The 20523-nt window shown below is 51.5% G+C and overlaps 1 protein-coding gene across 1 annotated transcript in view; it reads right to left on the reverse strand.

Moving 5' to 3' along the window:
- Positions 1-20523, reverse strand: part of LOC119956620 (receptor-type tyrosine-protein phosphatase H-like) — a 61348-nt gene that overhangs the window by 18645 nt on the left and 22180 nt on the right. The window contains exons 4-11 of the mRNA XM_038783958.1: positions 18225-18497; positions 16528-16809; positions 12143-12421; positions 8306-8584; positions 5120-5398; positions 2993-3271; positions 2435-2707; positions 937-1209 (exon numbers count right to left, since the gene is read on the reverse strand). Coding sequence (XP_038639886.1) covers positions 937-1209; positions 2435-2707; positions 2993-3271; positions 5120-5398; positions 8306-8584; positions 12143-12421; positions 16528-16809; positions 18225-18497 — 2217 coding nt within the window. The remainder of the gene's footprint in view (positions 1-936; positions 1210-2434; positions 2708-2992; positions 3272-5119; positions 5399-8305; positions 8585-12142; positions 12422-16527; positions 16810-18224; positions 18498-20523) is intronic.

Here is a 20523-nt window from a genome sequence, read left to right on the forward strand (position 1 = left end):
GGCAAGGCCAACATTTGCTGCCCATCCTCAATTGCCCTTGAGCTGAGTGGCTTGCCAGGCCGTTGACAGAGGGTATTTTGCTGTTGGTCTGGAGTCACGTGTAGGCCAGACCGGGTAAGGACGGCAGACTTCCTTCTCTGAAAGGACATTGGCGAACCAGATGGGGTTTTATGATGATTACCGTACTTTTTTAATTTTAAAATAACTTTTTTTTTTAATTAATCCAATTTTGCTGCTGCAGTGGGATTTGAACCAATGTCGACAGAGCATTAAAGCCAGGACTCTGGGTTGCAAACTCAGTGACGACACCACTGCGCCGACATAGAACATAGAACAGTACAGCACAGAACAGGCCCTTCGGCCCTCAATGTTGTGCCGAGCCATGATCACCCTACTCAAACCCACATATCCACCCTATACCCGTAACCCAACAACCCCCCCCCCCTTAACCTTACATTTATTAGGACACTACGGGCAATTTAGCATGGCCAATCCACCTAACCCGCACATCTTTGGACTGTGGGAGGAAACCGGAGCACCCGGAGGAAACCCACGCACACAGGGGGAGGACGTGCAGACTCCACACAGACAGTGACCCAGCCGGGAATCGAACCTGGGACCCTGGAGCTGTGAAGCATTTATGCTAACCACCATGCTACCCTGCTGCCCATCTCCTGTTACAAAAGTGATTTGAAGGTCTTTGCCCTTGCGACATACCACTGATCCAAAGAAGTGAACCTGTGCCGCTCAGTGATTCTTCTTTTCCTCTTCAATAAACTCTCCTCGCCACCTGAAGATGTTGCCTCTATTATTGGGGCGCGAAGGGCAAGGCACCATCTGGTTTAGCCGCTCAGTGGCGACTAGGATCCCAGTAAACACACACACACACACACACGGCTGTAAGGGAGGAGAAACATCGAGGCCCAGAACACTCACGTGATGAGCTCGTCTGACACTGCACATCCACCATCTTGCTGTAGTCCTTGCCGGTTTGTGTGTTGATTTGGATCGTGTATGTACGCGCAGGCTGCAAGCTTTGAATTGTCAGGGCATCCTGGTCCTTACTGATGTTCTGAGCTGTCAGCAACAGTTCCCCATCGTACGAGGAGAAGTTGAATCCAGTAAAGTTGCCCATTGGTTTGGTCCATTTCACCGTGATCATGTAGCCTGCAGCCTCGTGACAGTGAAGATCGGAGATGGCCCCAGGAACTGTGAAACGGCACACAAACAGATTAGGCTGAGCTAAGTCCTTTTTTTTTTGGTGTTGGGCGTTACAATTGAATTACACCATCATGTGCGAGATGCCCTGAGGCTCTGCCAGAGTCAGTAGGGGCGATGAGAAACAGTTCATTAAAATCCAATCGCGAAAGAAAGAACAAAATTCATACAAAAGACAGAGAGGGGGTGCGAGAGCGGGCATGCTGGGAGAGTGGCATGGGGGTGATGAGAGAGGCGAGGGGCGAGAGCAGGAGGAAGGCATAAGAGTAGAGGAGGGAGAGGAGGAGAGGGAGAGGGGAGTGAGAAGGGGGTTAGAAAGAGGGGCGGGAGAGTGGGGGGGGAGCAAGAAAAAGGAGGGCGACAGAGAGAAGAGGCTGAGAGAGGAGGGCGAGAGAGAAGGGATGAGAGTGAGGGCGAGAAAGAGGAGGACGTGGGAGAGGGGTTTGGAGAGATGGGGGCGAGAGAGGGAGGCAAGAGAGGGGGGGCGAGAGAGGGGCAAGAGAGAGGAGAAGGAGGCGAGAGAGGAGGGTGAGAGAGAGGAGTTTAGAGCGGTGGAGGTGAGAGAGGAGGGTGAGAGAGAGTGGGATGAGAGGGGGGGCAAGAGAGAGGGGAGAGAGAGAGGGGGCGAGAGAGGGGCAAGAGAGAGGAGAAGGAGGCGACAGAGGAGGGTGAGAGAGGAGTTTAGAGCGGTGGAGGTGAGAGAGGAGGGTGAGAGAGAGTGGGATGAGAGGGGGGGGCAAGAGAGAGGGGGGAGAGAGAGGGGCAAGAGAGAGGGGCAAGAGAGAGGAGAAGGTGAGGGGGGGCGAGAAAGGTGTTTGAGAGAGAGGGGATGAGTGGGGGGGGCGAGAGAGAGTGAGGTTTCGAGAGATGGGGCGAGAGATGGATGAGGGAGGGTGGAGTCTGAGAGAGGGGGTGAGAGAGATGGAGAACCAGGGTGGGGGTTGAGAGGGGGATGGAGGGGTGGGCGAGAGGGTACGAGGGATTGATGAGTGGGCAGAACAAGGGGAAGGTAGAGGGAGAGCAGACAGGGGTGGGATGTATTTTCCCCAGAATGGCAAAGAACACAGAAAGTGTTCAGCAAGCTGGGCGGGAAGCAGGAACCCAGCGAGAGACACCACCCTCAGGAAGGGAAGGTTGTGGGTGGGGTGGGTGATTAAATAAGTACCCAGTACTGTTGCTGCCCATTGCCTCAGTCCCTTTAAGAGCTGCTACTTACTTGTGGCGGCTCTCAAATCCACCGCTTTGCTGTTCGTCTTCTCCGGTGTGAGTGACTCCACCCACAGTTGATATTGCACCCCAGGCACGAGGGGTCCCACTTGGAGTATGGTCATTCCTGGTGATGTGGTATGGGTTGCAGTGAAGTTGAAGGACTCAACTCGGACTCTGTATGTGTAGTTCAAGGCTCTCGTATCATGGGGCGCATTCCATTGCAACGTCAATATCTCTGTTGTCCTATCGAACACCGACAGGCTGGTGACTGGGGAAGGGTCTGACGACAGATAGACAGAGACAGACAGAGACTTAATTTGTGTAAAACCTCCTTCCCATGGGAGACGTTCTCCGCAGCAATGATAATCGTCTCCGTAGCATCGCCTTGCTCTTTAACCCGACAGCAAATCCACAGCACGCGCCCAGATAAACATCTCCGGTTGAATGTGGGGCACACAAGAAGCCAGACTTTTCACAGTAACTTCATTGCTGTGTTAATGTAAGCCTACTTGTGACAATAAAGATTATTATTATAAGAGCTGGGATGGGAGGGGGTGTGACTTACTTGTGGTGCCCTTGACATTCTTGGGATCACTGGTCGTGTTCTCAGGAGTGACAGACTTCACCATCAGGTTATATTTGACCCCAGGCTTCAGGCCTGTCACTTGGAACTCAGTCTCTCCTCTTCGAGTACTGTTGCTCCTCATGGAAGCTCCAGTGTCACTCGTGACTGTAATGTCGTATCTGTACTCCGAAACTCTTATATCGTGGGGTTCTTTCCATCCTATCACCAGTGACTCTGTTGTTCTGTTCTGTACTGATAGACCGGTGACCAGAGAAGGATCTGTCAACGGAAAGGCAAAGAGAGAGTTCAATAGGGTGAGACGCCTTCTGCTCTATTAGTTCTTCCCACCTGCTGCCTGTGAGTTCATGGGTCATAATGAAAAGGCCCCAGTGGTGACATTTTCTGTAGAAGGTTGCGACGGAGGTAGTAGGTCACGTGCTCATCACATGGGGCAATGCCCTCACCTCAGCGCCGCACCGAGGGAGCGCCGCACTGAGGGAGCGCCCCACCGAGGGAGCGCCGCACCGAGGGAGCGCCGCACCGAGGGAGCGCCGCACCGAGGGAGCGCCGCACCGAGGGAGCGCCGCACCGAGGGAGCGCCGCACCGAGGGAGCGCCGCACCGAGGGAGCGCCCCACCGAGGGAGCGCCGCACCGAGGGAGCGCCGCACCGAGGGAGCGCCGCACCGAGGGAGCGCCGCACCGAGGGAGCGCCCCACCGAGGGAGCGCCGCACCGAGGGAGCGCCGCACCGAGGGAGCGCCCCACCGAGGGAGTGCCGCACCGAGGGAGCGCCCCACCGAGGGAGCGCCGCACCGAATGAGCGCCGCACCGTCAACTGCGCCGTTGCTGAGGATGATACATTAATCCAAGACGTAGTTCAAACGTTCAAGTGAATATAAAAAATTACCCAGCCCCTTTTAAATCCCCATGTGCAATATTACATCCAAGATTTATCTTTTAATACATAGCACCGAAAATGTTCTATTCATTCTAGTCGTTCCTGTTTCTGGGATCTTGCTGTGCCCATTGATTGATGCGTCTTGCTGTATTACAGCAGTGATTATGTATTTTATGAAGTGCTTTAGGAAACCTTAAAGAGATTAAACACATCGTCCACAGACAGGATTGTGTCAAAGGGGCTGGTCTAGCACAGTGGGCTAAACCGCTGGTTTGCAATGCAGAACAAGGCCAGCAGCACGGTTCAATTCCCGTTCCGGCCTCCCCGATCAGGCACCGGAATGTGGCGACTCGGGGCTTTTCACAGTAACTTAATTGAAGCCTACTTGTGAAAATAAGCGATTGGTATTATTATTTCCCGGGAGTCCGTAGATTTCATCGGAGATTGTCATGATGAACTAACTCATTAACTCGCTGTATATGCCCAGATTTAACCGCAAAAGGGACAGCATTATCAGGTAAGCCCCCCACCCAGGCCTTGCCCTCTTCCAGACCCTTCCATCAGGCAGAAGATACAGAAGTCTGAAGGTCCGTACATCCAGACATAGGAACAGCTTCTTCCCCACAGCTACAAGACTCTTCAATGACTCTCCTTCGGTCTCTTCCCTCTAAGAACACTATTTACGACGCCCTATTGCTAATGTATTCGCTGTGTTTGGCTCCTTGTTCCTCACTGTAACCAATCACTGTTTGTCGATGTACCATTTGTCAATGTACTCTGTCGATTATTCTGTTTTTGTCTACTATGTACGTACTGTGTACGTTTCCTTGGCCGCAGAAAAATACTTCTCACTGTACTTCGGTACATGTGACAATAAATCAAATCAAATCAAAATCCATACCCGCAGGAGACGATGATAATCACATGCAAGTTTCTAGCTGAGTGTGAGAGAGTTTAGGAGCCATCCCATTATATATCACGTTTGGGGTAAATGGCTTCCATGTCAATCCCTCTCCAATATCTCACCCATTTCCCATGCATTGGGAGACCAGACAGGGGCTGGCTATGCGACTCTGACGGGCTTCACAAATCCAATGCTGCCTTCAATTGGCTGCGTTTCCAGCCAGAGCCACTCCCTGTTTGCACGATTCTGACGGTCGCTGCAAATGGAGATGGAGTGTGGGGGGGGGGGGGGGGGGGTGGGGGGGGGTGTGGGGGGGGTAACTTACTCGTGGTGCCTTTCACAGTCTCCGGATCACTTAGTATTTTTTCAGGAGTGACTGACTTCACCGTCACGTTATATTTGACCCCAGGTTTCAGGCCTGTCACTTCGAACACATCCTCTCCTTTCCTCGTGATGTTGGTCGTACAGAAATCTCCAGTTTTGCTTGTGACTATAATAGTGTACGTGTACTCTGAGACTCTTGCGTCAGTGGGAACTGTCCATTTTATGACCAGCGATTCCGTTGTCGTGTTCAGCACAGTCAGGTTAGTGACCAGAGAAGGATCTGTCAAAGGGAAAGGCAAAGAGCGAGAGAGTTAATTGGCGTGAGACACACCCTCTATGACAACCCTGTGCATCGCTGAGGTGTGTGGCTTGCTCAAGGCCTGCTCATTAGGTGCTGAGTGTGTGTTCACTGTGACGTTACAGCCGGACATTAGCCAATCTCCTCGGTTGGGGTTTTCAGTAGCAAGTCATGGCTGATGTAGTTGGTCACGTCAGAGATATAAACGTGATTCACAAAGCAGAGTGATGAGGCGATGTCAATACCACGGTGCATTACTGATGGCAGTGCTGTGTTACTGAATGTGTTATCAGTTAGACGTGACGTTTGAACCTAATCATCAGGCTACATAAACTACAACACGCCACGTCTCAAACCAAGGACCCCGGTAGACTATTTCTCTGAATATTCCTCTGTCAACAAACATTACCGAGAATGTTCTGCCCATTCCTGTTTGTGGGATCTCGCTGTGCCCATTGGCTGTTGCATTTCGCTATATTACAGCAGTGATTAAAATCTGGGAGTGTTTTTTATGACGTGCTTTAGGAAACCTTAGAGATTAATCGCACCTTCCACAGGCAAGGTTGTGACTTTCCCCAGAGTCTGTAGATTTAATAGGAGAGTGTCACAATGTTCACCCACCTGGACTCGCGGACTAACTCATTAACTCGCCGAGAATTAACCTCTAAAGTCCAGACACACAGGAAATTGATGATAAACAAATGCAAATTTCTCACTAAGTGTGGGAGCTTTCAGGAGCCATCCCATTATAAATCAGCTATGATGCCGGCGTTGGACTGAGCAATTTATCATGGCCAATCCATCTAACCTCCACATCTTTTGACTACATAGAACATAGAACAGTACAGCACAGAACAGGCCCTTCGGCCCTCGATGTTGTGCCGAGCCATGATCACCCTACTCAAACCCACGTATCCACCCTATACCCCCAACAACCCTCCCCTTAACCTTACATTTTAGGGCACTACGGGCAATTTAGCATGGCCAATCCACCTAACCCGCACATCTTTGGACTGTGGGAGGAAACCGGAGCACCCGGAGGAGACCCACGCACACACGGGGAGGAGGTGCAGACTCCGCACAGACAGTGACCCAGCCGGGAATCAAACCTGGGACCCTGGAGCTGTGAAGCATTTATGCTAACCACCATGCTACTGTGCTGCCCTGTGGGAGGAAACTGGAGCACCCGGAGGAAACCCACGCACACACGTGGAGAACGTGCAGACTCCGGAACAGACAGTGACCCAAGCCGGGAATCGAACCTGGGACCCTGGAGCTGTGAAGCAATTGTGCTAACCACTACGCTGTCGTGCTGCCCAAGCACGGGATGTTGCCTGACATGGAGGGCATTAGCTATGAGGAGAGGTTAGATAAACCTGGCCTGTTCTCAATGGAACAACGGAGGTTTAGAGGCAACCTGATAGAGGGCGACAAGGTTATGAGAACCATGGCCAGAGTGGATAGTCAGATGCTCTTTCCTAGGGTGGGAGAATCACGTACAAGGGGACGTAGGTTTAAAGTGCGTGGGGAAAATTTAGAACAGATGTGCGAGGCAAGTCTTTTTACACAGAGGGTGGTAAATAAATGGAACGAGCTGCCTGGGGAGGTGGTGGAAGCAGGTACGATAGCAGCATTTAAGGGACATCTAGACAAATATATGAATAGGGTGGGAATGGAAGAATATGGGCTCTATGTACAGCGATTTTAGTTTAGGCAGGAACCATGGTCGACGCAGGCTTGGAGGGCCGAAGGGCCTGTTCCTGTGCTGTATAGGTCTTTCTTCTTTGTTCACCCGGAGGAAACCCACGCAGACACAGGGAGAACGTGCAGGCTCCGCGCAGACAGTGACCCAAGCCGGGAATTAAACCCGGGACCCTGGCGCTGTGAAGCAGCAGTGCTAACCACTGTTGCTACTGTGCCGTCTGCCTCTGCTGAAGTAAGGGACTGATTTACGATTTCAAAACCAGTGAAGGCCTGGCACATCTTTACCGTACAGAGGAAATGATCTTGAATCCACGAAGAAACTAGACAGCTTTGCCGGAGAAAACCCTCTCAAGCTCAGAAGGAAGAAGCATCAAAGCGAGAGCTTGAACTCCTGAAAGACTTTAATTGGAGCCATCCTTGTGCATCGGAGATCTTTTGTCCTTATCACCATTTTTTCTTCCCCCTCCACCACCCTTTCCCTCTATGCTGTCTGTGTTTATAGAGTGGGGCGAGTTGGAAAGGGGGGTTTCAGAAAGGGGTATCAGGTGGTCAGCCACATTTCTGCCCGTTTAATTATTTTATCGTTCAATAATAAAAGGTTATTTTTTTTCTTTAAACGTACAAACCTGGTGGCTGTAGTGTATTGGACTCAGTCAAGGTCCTCGGGTAATTTAAAATAACATCTCATTTCACTTGTGTTGCGATTCCGGGTCAAGTCAGGCTGGAACTGACCACGTACTAGCCCCGGGGTGGGGGGGGGGGGGGGGGGGGTGTGCGAGTCCAGATGGTGGCTGGCTATGCGACTCTGAGGGGCGTCACAGGCCAATGCTGCCTTCAATTGCTTCCCGCGACTGCGTTTCCAGCGGGAGCCATTGGAGACTCGACCCAAGCTCCGGGGGGGGGGGGGGGGGGGGGGGGGGGGGGGGGGGGGGGGGGGAGGCTTTCCCTGCGTTCCAGTACATGGTGGCACTGAGCCCAACTGCACTGACCCAATCGACTGCCCGGCTGACACCAACAATCTCCGCGCGGGCTGCGTTTAAGCCCAGTACCCTCACTGTTTGCAGGATTGTGCTTGTCACTGGCTGGGCCCGCGGTGGAGTGACTATCCCTTTAAGAGATGGAGTGTGGGGGGGTTTGGCAGGGTGTGGGGGAAGAGGGATGGGGGTGGGGTGGGGTGTAACTTACTCGTGGTGCCTATCACAGTCTCCGGATCACTCCATGTTTCCTCAGGCGTGCCTGACTTCACCGTCACGTTATATTTGACCCCAGGTTTCAGGCCTGTCACTTCGAACACGTCCTCTCCTTTCCGCGTGATGTTGGTCACATTGAAATCCCCAGTATCGCTTGTGACGGTAACAGCGTACCTGTACGCGGAGACTCTTGCATCAGTGGAAACTGTCCAATTTATGACCAGCGATTCTGTTGTACTGTTCAGCACAGTCAGGTTAGTGACGGGAGATGGGTCTTTGAACAGAAAAGGCAAAGAGAGAGTTAGTGCAAGAGTTTCTCCACCCTGTGTGCTCCTTGATTCGACGAGCCAGTGCAAGACAGTGCTGTCAGCTGTGATTTCGCAGTGACCCTGTGATCAGACTTTGAAAGAGCTCACAGCTAATATGTCAATGTATCAGTTAGTGCATGCTTTCGCAATTACATCGTTAAGTTAAAGACCGATTATAGTTATTGGCTCAACCTCCAGAAGAGCATAAATGGACACGGCCGGAACAGTTGTGGCTGGGGAACCATCAGGAGGTTGTATCTCTGCTGTGCTGGATGCGGAATAAACTTGTTGAAGGTAAAAGACAAACCCGCTGTATTATAACTAACACCTTACATTAACATGTGCTGGCATTTGCTAACTGTGCTTAGCACTGCTACCTCACCTTGTCAGGGTTCAATTCCGACCTTGGGTGACTGTCTATGCACACTCTCTCGGTGTCTGCGGGAGTGACTGTCTATGCACGCTCTCCCGGTGTCTGCGGGAGTGACTGTCTATGCACGCTCTCCCGGTGTCTGCGGGAGTGACTGTCTATGCACACTCTCCTGGTGTCTGCGGGAGTGACTGACTATGCACACTCTCCCGGTGTCTGCGGGAGTGACTGTCTATGCACGCTCTCCCGGTGTCTGCGGGAGTGACTGTCTATGCACGCTCTCCCGGTGTCTGCGGGAGTGACTGTCTATGCACACTCTCCTGGTGTCTGCGGGAGTGACTGTCTATGCACGCTCTCCCGGTGTCTGCGGGAGTGACTGACTATGCACACTCTCTCGGTGTCTGCGGGAGTGACTGTCTATGCACGCTCTCCCGGTGTCTGCGAGAGTGACTGACAATGCACACACTCCCGGTGTCTGCGGGAGTGACTGTCTATGCACACTCTCCCGGTGTCTGCGGGAGTGACTGTCTATGCACACACTCCCGGTGTCTGCGAGAGTGACTGACAATGCACACACTCCCGGTGTCTGCGGGGGTGGCTGTCTATGCACGCTCTCTCGGTGTCTGCGGGAGTGACTGTCTATGCACACTCTCCCGGTGTCTGCGGGAGTGACTGTCTATGCACACTCTCTCGGTATCTGCGGGAGTGGCTGTCTATGCACGCTCTCCCGGTGTCTGCGGGAGTGACTGTCTCTGCACGCTCTCTCGGTGTCTGCGGGAGTGACTATCTATGCTCACTCTCTCGGTGTCTGCGGGAGTGACTGTCTATGCACACTCTCCCGGTGTCTGCGGGAGTGACTGTCTATGCACGCTCTCCCGGTGTCTGCGGGAGTGACTGTCTATGCACACACTCCCGGTGTCTGCGGGAGTGACTGTCTATGCACACTCTCTCGGTGTCTGCGGGAGTGGCTGTCTATGCACGCTCTCCCCGTGTCTGCGGGAGTGACTGTCTCTGCACGCTCTCTCGGTGTCTGCGGGAGTGACTGTCTATGCACGCTCTCCCGGTGTCTGCGGGAGTGACTGTCTCTGCACACTCTCTCGGTGTCTGTGGAAGTGGCTGTCTATGCACACTCTCCCGGTGTCTGTGGAAGTGGCTGTCTATGCACACTCTCCCGGTGTCTGCGGGAGTGACTGTCTATGCACGCTCTCTCGGTGTCTGCGGGAGTGACTGTCTATGCACGCTCTCCCGGTGTCTGCGGGAGTGACTGTCTCTGCACACTCTCTCGGTGTCTGTGGAAGTGGCTGTCTATGCACACTCTCCCGGTGTCTGTGGAAGTGGCTGTCTATGCACACTCTCCCGGTGTCTGCGGGAGTGACTGTCTATGCACACTCTCTCGGTGTCTGCGGGAGTGACTGTCTATGCACACTCTCTCGGTGCCTGCGGGAGTGACTGTCTATGCACACTCTCCCGGTGTCTGCGGGAGTGACTGTCTATGCACACTCTCCCGGTGTCTGTGGAAGTGGCTGTCTATGCACGCTCTCCCGGTGTCTGCGGGAGTGACTGTCTATGCACGCTCTCCCGGTGTCTGCGGAAGTTTGCTCCGGATTCCTCCAAAGATGTGCAAGTTAGGTGGAATGACCATGCTAAATTGCCCCTTAGTGTCCAATGATGCGTAGGTTAGGTGGGGTTATGGGGACCAGTTTTATTTTTCAAAATATATACTTTATTCATAAAATCTATAATAAACATTACAGAACATTTCGAATTGTCTTGACTGTACATTTCCATCAAAATTACACATTCCCTTGACTTTCTTCCGTTCAAATTGGATGACATTACAGACATATCCTTCTTTACGTTAGGGGCAGCACGGTAGCATTATGGATAGCGCAATTGCTTCACAGTCCCAGGTTCGATTCCGGCTTGGGTCACTGTCTGTGCGGAGTCTGCACATCCTCCCCGTGTCTGCGTGGGTTTCCTCCGGGAGCTCCGGTTTCCTCCCACAGTCCAAAGATGTGCAGGTTAGGTGGATTGGCCATGCTAAATTGCCCCTTAGTGTCCAAAATTGCCCTTAGTGTTGGGTGGGGTTACTGGGTTATGGGGAGAGGGTGAAGGTGTTAACCTTGGGTAGGGTGCTCTTTCCAAGAGCCAGGGCAGACTCGATGGGCCGAATGGCCTCCTTCTGCACTGTAAATTCTATAATCTTTCTTAAATATTTACATTGTCATGTTTCTTTTATGCATTGGAGTGTTAATGACCCGGACTGAGGGGTTTTACACTGTTACCCACCCCTCGGGGTACATTTGCTGGTCAGACCTTACACAGTGGTCCTTCCCCATTGCGCCTTGGCGGCAGCTGCCACAAGCTTGAGTGCGTCCCTCAGCACGTAGTCCTGGACCTTGGAATGTGCCAGTCTGCAACACTCGGCCGCGGACAGTTCTTTGCACTGGAAGATCAGCAAGTTTCGGGCAGACCAAAGAGCGTCTTTCACCGAGTTGATGACCTTCCAGCAGCAGTTGATGTTTGTTTTGGTGTGCTTCCCTTGATCGTGCACTTTTTTTCCCCCAAAAAATATACTTTATTCATAAAATCTATAGTAAACATTTGTGGGGACCAGTACCAAACGGCGCTCGCCCGAGGTCGCCGAGGCACAGGGATTGAATCCCAAAGCCTCAGGTACCTCGGGAATCTGCACATCTGGTTTAGCACACTGGGCTAAATCGCTGGCTTTTAAAGCTGACCAAGACAGGCCAGCAGCACGGTTCGATTCCCGTACCAGCCTCCCCGAACAGGCGCCGGAATGTGGCGACTAGGGGCTTTCCCCAGTAACTTCATTGAAGCCTACTCGTGACAATAAGCGATTTTCATTTATTTTTCATCAGAGCGAGGAAACCCACGCAGACACGGGCAGAATGTGCAGACTCCGCACAGACACCCAAGGCCGGAATTGAACCCGGGTCCGTTGCACTGTGAGGCAGCAGTGCTAACCACTGTGCCATCGTGCCATCCCTCACCGTAAAGTGTTTTGAGATCCAGCCAACGACACCCACTTCCTGTGAAAGAAGCTCTCTGCTGATTGGAGGTAAACGTCAGTTATAACCGCAGACAGACCCAGTGGAGCCGCTGTCCCGTCTAGATTTGGAGGGTAACTTACTTGTGGTGCCGTTCAGATTCTCAGGAGCACTCGACGTGTTCTCAGGACTGACCGACTCCACCGTCAGGCTATATTCCACCCCAGGTTGGAGGTCAAGCACTTGGAACTGATCTGCTGCTCTTTGAGTGGTGTAGGTCGCAGTGAAAGGCCCCGTATCACTCGTGACTGTAATATTGTACGTGTATTCTGCAACTCTGGTATTGTTGGGAACTGTCCATTTTAACACCAGTGACCTGGCTGTCCTATTCACCAGAGACAGGCCGGTGACTGGAGATGGGTCTGTTAACAGAAAAGGTAGAGAGCGAAAGAGAGAGAGTCAGTGCGAGGGATTCTCCACCCAGTCTGTTCTTCGACAGCATAAAATTACAGAACTAACAGTGCAGAAGGAGGCCATTCAGCACATCGAGTCTGCCCCGGCCCTTGGAAAGAGCACCCTACCTAAACCCCACGCTGCCACCTATCCCCTTTATCCCCGTAACCCCACCTCACCTTTCTGGACACCAAGGGCAATTTATCACGGCCAATCCATCTAACCTGCACATCTTTGGACTGTGGGAGGAAACCGGAGCACCCGGAGGAAACCCACGCAGACACGGGGAGAACGTGCAGACTCCGCACAGACAGTGACCCAAGCCGGGAATCAAACCTGGGACCCTGGAGCTGCGAAGCAACTGTGCTAACCATTATGCTACCGTGCTGCCCGTATGACCCACTGTAGGACAATGCCGGCTGTTCCACAATGACCTACGGTCAAAGGAACGCACAACCCTTCGCATCAGAGGCACAATTCAAAGAGCAGGCTGTCTCTCACATGAGGCAGCGGCAACATGTCAGTGTATAAGTGAGGCAGCTTTGAGGGTGTTGTTACATTGCTTTGTGGTGCAAGGCAGTCTAACCTGCAGATTCACATGCTGCTGAATATGGAAACTCTTGGCTATACATTTGGGTCAGGAAGTGATGCAAGTTACCATGTGATATGGTAACTGGAGCACTGCCAAGCTGCAGGTAACACCTGTATGAAGAACTCTCCTGGAATCCTGTCATTACTCAACAAAGAACTCTGTGTTTAGTTTCCCCATCATTAGTACAGTGGTTATGTCAGTGTTGAGCACTAATAACACAACAGGATTAATGTATAGAGCGAATTGTATCACAATTGTATGGAAGCACCTGACTGTAACTTGGTCTATTTGGATAACCCTTGTGCCATTTGCAATGACCGTTTTGAAATGTCTGTGATGTTTCTCTGACTGTGTCGAAACACCTCAAGAGTTGCAACACGGGAGATGTAGAGAACCTGAATATTATTGCACTTTGTGTGACAGCCGTTTTGAAATGTTTGAGATGTTCTTTCGGATGTCTTAGGAGCAAAGTATATTTTTTTACAAAAAAAGAGTTTGTGTTAAGCTGGTAACGCAACAGGAGGCGCCATCTTCCAGATGAGGGGCTTCTGGGAGTCATGCCGTTTGCTGGTGGTGGGATTCTATCTGCTCGCCGCTTGTCAATGGGATTTCACACCACCGAGAGACCCGCTGGCGGGGGGGGGGGGGGGGGGGGGGGTGCGCTGCCGGCGGGAAAAGAGAACCCCCCGCGACCCGAGAATGCCGACCCACGTTCTAAACCAGGGCCCCATCTGGTGGGTCAGGCGGATGTTGATGAACCATCAATTGAATGCGAGACGAGTTGCTGTACAAAAGTAAGGCTTTAATAAGCTAGATGTTAGCCCTGCGGTCCTCTACGGTAAATGGACGACCGCCGGGTGTACTGGGTATTTATACCTCACCCTGGAGGAGGGGTTAACTCAGCCTCTCGACCAATTGGGGAGCTGTCACGTGACTGGTCTCAACCAATCGGTCGAGAGGCACATGACCGACCAGGGCCAATGGTAAGCCGGTGTTCTGCACCAATGGCAGGCAGCTATGTTAATCATACCACCACAGATGTAAAGTTTCATCTCCTCTTCGGAGAAGCGAGGGAGGTCTCCGAAAATTCCAGGGCCGCAGTCCTCGCTTAGCCGTCAGCGGTAACGCTCCGTGCGGAACAGGCGCAGGCCATTTAGCCCAAGACTACTCCACCATTCAATATGATCACTGCAGCCCAACCCCACGCCTATCCCCTGACACACACCGTTAACGGAATAGTCACAGTTTATTCATCAAGAAGCAATTGTGATTTGCTTGAAGGAGGTGTCGCTAATTTCAGGCGGTGGCGCAGTGATATTGCCACTGGACTATTCAACCAGAGGCCCAGAGTAACGCTCTGGTAGACCCAGGTTCGAATCCGCCCACTGCAGGTGGTGAAATTTGAATTCAATTTTTAAAAAAATCTGGAATTGAAAATGCCTATCGACGACCATGAAACCTTTGTCGGAAAAACCCATCTGGTTGACTAATGTCCTTTAGGGAAGGAAATCTGCCGTCCTTACCCGGTCTGGCCTACATGTGACTCCAGACTACTGTAATAGCAATGTGGTTGACTCTTAACTGCCCCCTCAAGGGCAATTAGGGTTGGGCAATAAATGTGGGCACAGCCTGCTGCGCCCATGTCCCAGCGAATTGTATAAATTAAAAAATCCTTAGCTTAGTCGCAGATGTAGTCCTAGATTCCCTAACTAACAGACATCTCTATGTACCCCATCAGCATCCCTTAATTGCTGGTATATTTAAAACATCGACCACAGTCTCTTTTAACCTGTTTTTCAGGAATTACACAATGATGCACATCCTCCCCGTGTGTGCGTGGGTTTCCTCCGGGTGCTCCAGTTTCCTCCCACAGTCCAAAGATGTGCGGGTTAGATGGATTGGCCATGCTAAATTGCCCGTAGTGTCCTAATAGTAAGGTTAAGGGGGGGGTTGTTGGGTTACGGGTATAGGGTGGATAGGTGGGTTTGAGTAGGGTGATCATTGCTTGGCACAACATCGAGGGCCGAAGGGCCTGTTCTGTGCTGTATTGTTCTATGTTCTATGTGTGTAATTTTTCCTTGATAAATCTACACTGCCCTCCCTCCAAGCCCGTTACCAAAAAACTGTATTTTGCTGACAAAGTGGCCACAATTCAAGGCTCGTCCCTAGGCTGCAGAGAGTTTTCGGATGTCCAGATGGAAATGTTCTCCTTGTACATACAAACGTTTCTGCCTTTCTTTGCACAATAAGGTGAGCTCATTTCCGCCTCTCTTGAACCCCTCGCTCTCGTTCCCCTCTCCTTCTCAAGGCCTGTTTGGGTCTGAGATTTGAGCATGTGTTTTCTCTTGTGGACTACGAGTTGGATCTATCCAAGCACCCAAACCTGTAACGAGCTCGCTATGAAATCTCTACCAGTACTATTCTGGATACTGAATTTGTCTATCCTCCATAACAATCTCTTCCATTCTAACTCTCTACAGCTGGCGGGTAAATGCTAGTCATTGGTTGCAAAATCCACACATACTTGTCCCTCATGCGGAGTGGCTGTCCCTTTAAGACGTGGAGAGAACATGGGGCCATTCAGCCCCTCTTTCCTGCTTCACCATTAAATTAGATCTTTTCCATTTTCCCACATTATCCCCGTATGTCTTGGACATGGGCATCGCCGGCTGTGCCCACATTTATTGCCCAACCCTAATTGCCCTTGAGGGGGCAGTTAAGAGTCAACCACATTGCTATTGGTCTGGAGTCACATGTAGGCCAGACCGGGTAAGGACGGCAGATTTCCTTCCCTAAAGGACATTAGTCCTTCCCTAATGACAGGCCTCTCGGGTAAGGAATTCCAAAGATTCGTCACCCTCTGAGTAAAGAAATTCCTCCACGGATAACCTACTTGTGGGCAGCACGGTGGCGCAGTGGGTTAGCCCTGCTGCCTCACGGCGCCGAGGTCCCGGTTTTGATCCCGGCTCTGGGTCACTGTCCGTGTAGAACATAGAACATAGAACAGTACAGCACAGAACAGGCCCTTCGGCCCTCGATGTTCTGCCGAGCAATGATCACCCTACTCAAACCCACGTATCCACCCTATACCCGTAACCCAACAACCCCCCCTTAACCTTACTTTTTAGGACACTATGGGCAATTTATCATGGCCAACCCACCTAACCTGCACATCTTTGGACTGTGAGAGGAAACCGGAGCACCCGGAGGAAACCCACGCACACACGGGGAGGACGTGCAGACTCCGCACAGACAGTGACCCAGCCGGGAACCGAACCTGGGACCCTGGAGCTGTGAAGCATTTATGCTAACCACCATGCTACCGTGCTGCCCCACATGGAGTTTGCACATTCTCCCCGTGTTTGCATGGGTTTCGCCCCCACAACCCAAAGATGTGCAGGGCAGGTGGATTGGCCACGCTAAATTGCCCCTTAATTGGAAAAAATGAATTGGGCACTCTAAATTTATTTTTTAAAAACTTACTCGTGGTGCCTTTCACCATCTCCGGATCGCTCAGCGTGTTCTCAGGAGTGACTGAATTCACCGTCAGGTTATAGCCGACTCCAGGCTGCAGGCCCCTCACTTGGAACACACTCTCTTCTGGCCCAGTCAAGTCGCTCCCTGTGGGCCCATCACCAGTACTACTGGTGACCGTGATATTGTACCTGTATACCGAGGCTCTTGTATCCACGGGCAGCGTCCAGTTTATTGTGAGTGACTCTGTTGTCCTGTTCACCAGAGACAGATTGGTGACCGGAGATGGATCTGTTCACAGAAAGGCAGAGAGAGTTTGTCAACGTGAAAGGGTCTTCGCTCTGTGTTCCCAAACTGGATGGTCACTTAAAGGAGCGTGCCATTGTTTGGTTTCTGGATGTGGCTCAATAGCGAACCTGTGATGGGGCATTGAAAGTGATGGGACTTACGGCAGCAAATCATGTAGCAGAGGGGGGGTATCTGGCATTGGAAGGGGTAATGTGGAAAAGGGAAACCGCAATGCCCTGAGTGTGACAGGACACATGAGACTAGGGCCAATTGAGGACTGGACAGAGACCTGTGTCGAAGCAAACATAGTCTTCATAGTCTTCATAGAATTTACAGTGCAGAAGGAGGGCATTCGGCCCATCGAGTCTGCACCGGCTCCTGGAAAGAGCACCCTACCCAAGGTTAACACCTACACCCTATCCCCATAACCCAGTAACCCCACCAACACTAAGGGCAATTTTGGACACTAAGGGCAATTTATCACGGCCAATCCACCTAACCGGCACATCTTTGGACTGTGGGAGGAAACCGGAGCACCCGGAGGAAACCCACGCACACACGGGGAGGATGTGCAGACTCCGCACAGACAGTGACCCAAGCCGGAATCGAACCTGGGACCCTGGAGCTGTGAAGCGATTGTGCTATCCACAATGCTACCGCGCTACCGTGGAGCTAAGCATGGAGTTAACTCACAGCCTGGACTATACCCTGTGTCAATGTACATAGTTTTGAGCTATTAATAAACATGTTAATCCATACAAGTCTCAGGAACCTCTTTGTGAGATCTACTGAACATCCAACAAATGATATCTGAAGGAAGCTCACATCAAAGCTGTAAATGTGGCTAAAAACACCACACGAGGCAAAGTGACCTTCCCGCATAGCAGTGAGGGAGTGCTGGAGAGGGGTGGAGGGGTCCTGCCTCATCTGGCAGTTGAGACATTAAGCAAGATACACAATTAAGGTCCCATTCAGAGCAAAGCCAGAGGGGTTCGTCAACATTAGCGCAACAGATCTGTTTCTGGGGTCTTGTTCTGCGCAAATGGATGCTGTACTTAGCCTCATAACAGCAGTGACTACAATTGAAGATTAGTTAATTGGCTGGGAAATGTTTGTGATGTCCGAAGGTTACGAAAATCACTGAATAATTGTACTTTGCGGTGCATCTGGGGGAGCTTATTCCTATCTTTTATTTTCCTGTCTCCCCAGGCACAAGACCTCAATTGATCATCCTTCCCCCTCCCGCCTACCCCAACCCTCTTATCCCATTGCCAAGAGACCCTGATCGATATCAGCCACCATTGTGTATGTTGGGTTGAGCCCGATGCCATCTGCTTTGTGTGATCTCAGCTGGACCTGACTTTACCGCCTTGGGTCCGCAGTGTCACGGTTCCTTCAAGAAGCGATGAGCAACTTACTCGTGGTGCCTTGCACAGCCTCAGGCGCGCTCTGTGTTTGCTCAGGGGTGACTGAATTCACCGTCAGGTTATAGCGGATCCCAGGTTGCAGGCCTGTCACTTCGAACTCATGCTGCCCTTGCTCAGTCGAGTAGGCCTCGGTGCCAGTGCCATTCGTGACGGTGATACGATACGTGTACTCTGACACTCGTGTGTCCGGGGGCACTGTCCAGTTTACTGCCAGCCTCTCTGTTGTTCTGTACGCCAGAGACAGGCTGGTGACCGGCGAGGGGTCTGTCAACAGAAAAGCAGAGAGAGAGAAGAGTTAATTCGAGAGCGTCGTTCAAGGAGAATGCTATCCTTTAGCGGCGACCCTGCGATCAAACATCGAAAGGGCCCAAGCGTTAGATACTCGGGTGCAAGTCGCATCAGAAACAAGCCAACTACGTGGCAGTTAAGAACAGACCCAGTCTGTCCGACAGGACAAAGGCCGTACCTCGCATAGGTGCCGTCTACCAGGCCCATTCAGATGGTTTTTAAAAATCCAGCGGCACTTCTAGAAGTAGAGCTGGGAGTTTTCCCAGTGTCCTGGGAAACATACCTGTCTCATTCTGAGGATGTGAAGCAAGGGTTAAAAGCCAGAAAGAGCCAGGTGGAACATCACAAATTAAAAGAATATGTTATTGAAGCCATTGAAGGATGTTCAAGGTAAGGGAGTGTGACTATAAGCCAAACAGCCTTGAGAAACAAGGCGCATGGCCGGATGATGAGGTATGAAATATGGGGGCCGCTTGTAATTATAGCTAACATTTACTAATTAAGCTAAAACTGCTACATTATCATGTGCCAATAGATAACCTCAATATCTATCTCAATGTCTGTAAAATTATGTATTAAAAATATGACAATAACAAATTAATCATGTACTAAACATTTGGTAAAAACAAGCTGTAATCTGTATTGGAGGCAAGCTCAAGTGAATGTAAGAGACAACCCCTTAAAAAAACATATAAAAGAAGGGATGCTTTGAGCAAGGCTTTGGCACTCTCAGAGAGGTGTTTCTTTGGAATACCTAGAGAGCGGCCCCGATCGCATAAAGAATATTCTGAAGTACGGACGTGTTCGAGATCGTTTCTTCCGGACTGAGAGACATGTGAATTAGAGACGCATTCACAATTCTTCCCTCATTGCTGTGGGATCTTGCTGTGTACAAACTGGCTGCTGCATTTATCCACCTAACATCAGCGACTACTCATCAAGAGCGAAGCACTGACTGTTACGAGGAAATAAAAGACGGTGCTCGATGCAAATTTGTTCTTTATCTAGTTAGCCAACTAGGATCTACAGGCCAGATTAACGCATCACAGTCTCTCACCGAATTCACCGGCATGGCCCTCGGTGGGGGCGACTGTCCCTTTAAGAGATGGGGCGTAGCTCACTCCTTGGGCCAATCCCATTCTCAGGAGCAGCTGGCTCCACCCTTACCCCAGATTTCAGGGCTGCCACTTGCAACACAACCTCGCCAGCTGAGTGGAGTGGGGCGTAACGTGAGCTCCTGTCGGCTGTGGCTGTCAGACGGACTGACGATCTACTATCTCCGGGTGACGTGTGAGCATGGTGTTTGAGTTTTCAAAGACCCGCAGGTGGACGCAGAGATTCCAAGGTTTCCACTTTGCCCATCGTCTCCGCAAGGTGCAGCTACCTGAATGAGAGACTGATTGGGTGTCGGCGGGACCTCACTGTCTATGAGAGAGATTCTCCGACGGCTGACGGTGAAATCGCACCAGCCTCCCCGAACAGGCGCCGGAATGTGGCGACTAGGGGCTTTTCACAGTAACTTCATTGAAGCCTACTCGTGACAATAGACGCTGGGCAGCAGGGTAGCATGGTGGTTAGCATAAATGCTTAACAGCTTCAGGGTCCCAGGTTCGGTTCCCGGCTGGGTCACTGTCTGTGTGGAGTCTGCACGTCCTCCCCGTGTCTGCGTGGGTTTCCTCCGGGTGCTCCGGTTTCCTCCCACAGTCCAAAGATGAGCGGGTTAGGTGGATTGGCCATGCTAAATTGCCCGTAGTGTCCTTAAAAGTAAGGTTAAGGGGGGGGGGTTGTTGGGTTACGGGTATAGGGTGGATACGTGGGTTTGAGTAGGGTGATCATTGCTCGGCACAACATCGAGGGCCGAAGGGCCTGTTCTGTGCTGTACTGTTCTATGTTCTATGTTCTAATAAGCAATTTTCATTTTCATTTCATTTCATTCACCTCATTAGCGGGCCCACCCGTGATGCCCCGCCTCCGATGGGCCGAGTTCCCAATGGCACGGTCC

The sequence above is a fragment of the Scyliorhinus canicula genome, chromosome 23 (assembly GCF_902713615.1).
Source record: "Scyliorhinus canicula chromosome 23, sScyCan1.1, whole genome shotgun sequence".
Classification (NCBI taxonomy): Eukaryota; Metazoa; Chordata; class Chondrichthyes; order Carcharhiniformes; family Scyliorhinidae; genus Scyliorhinus; species Scyliorhinus canicula.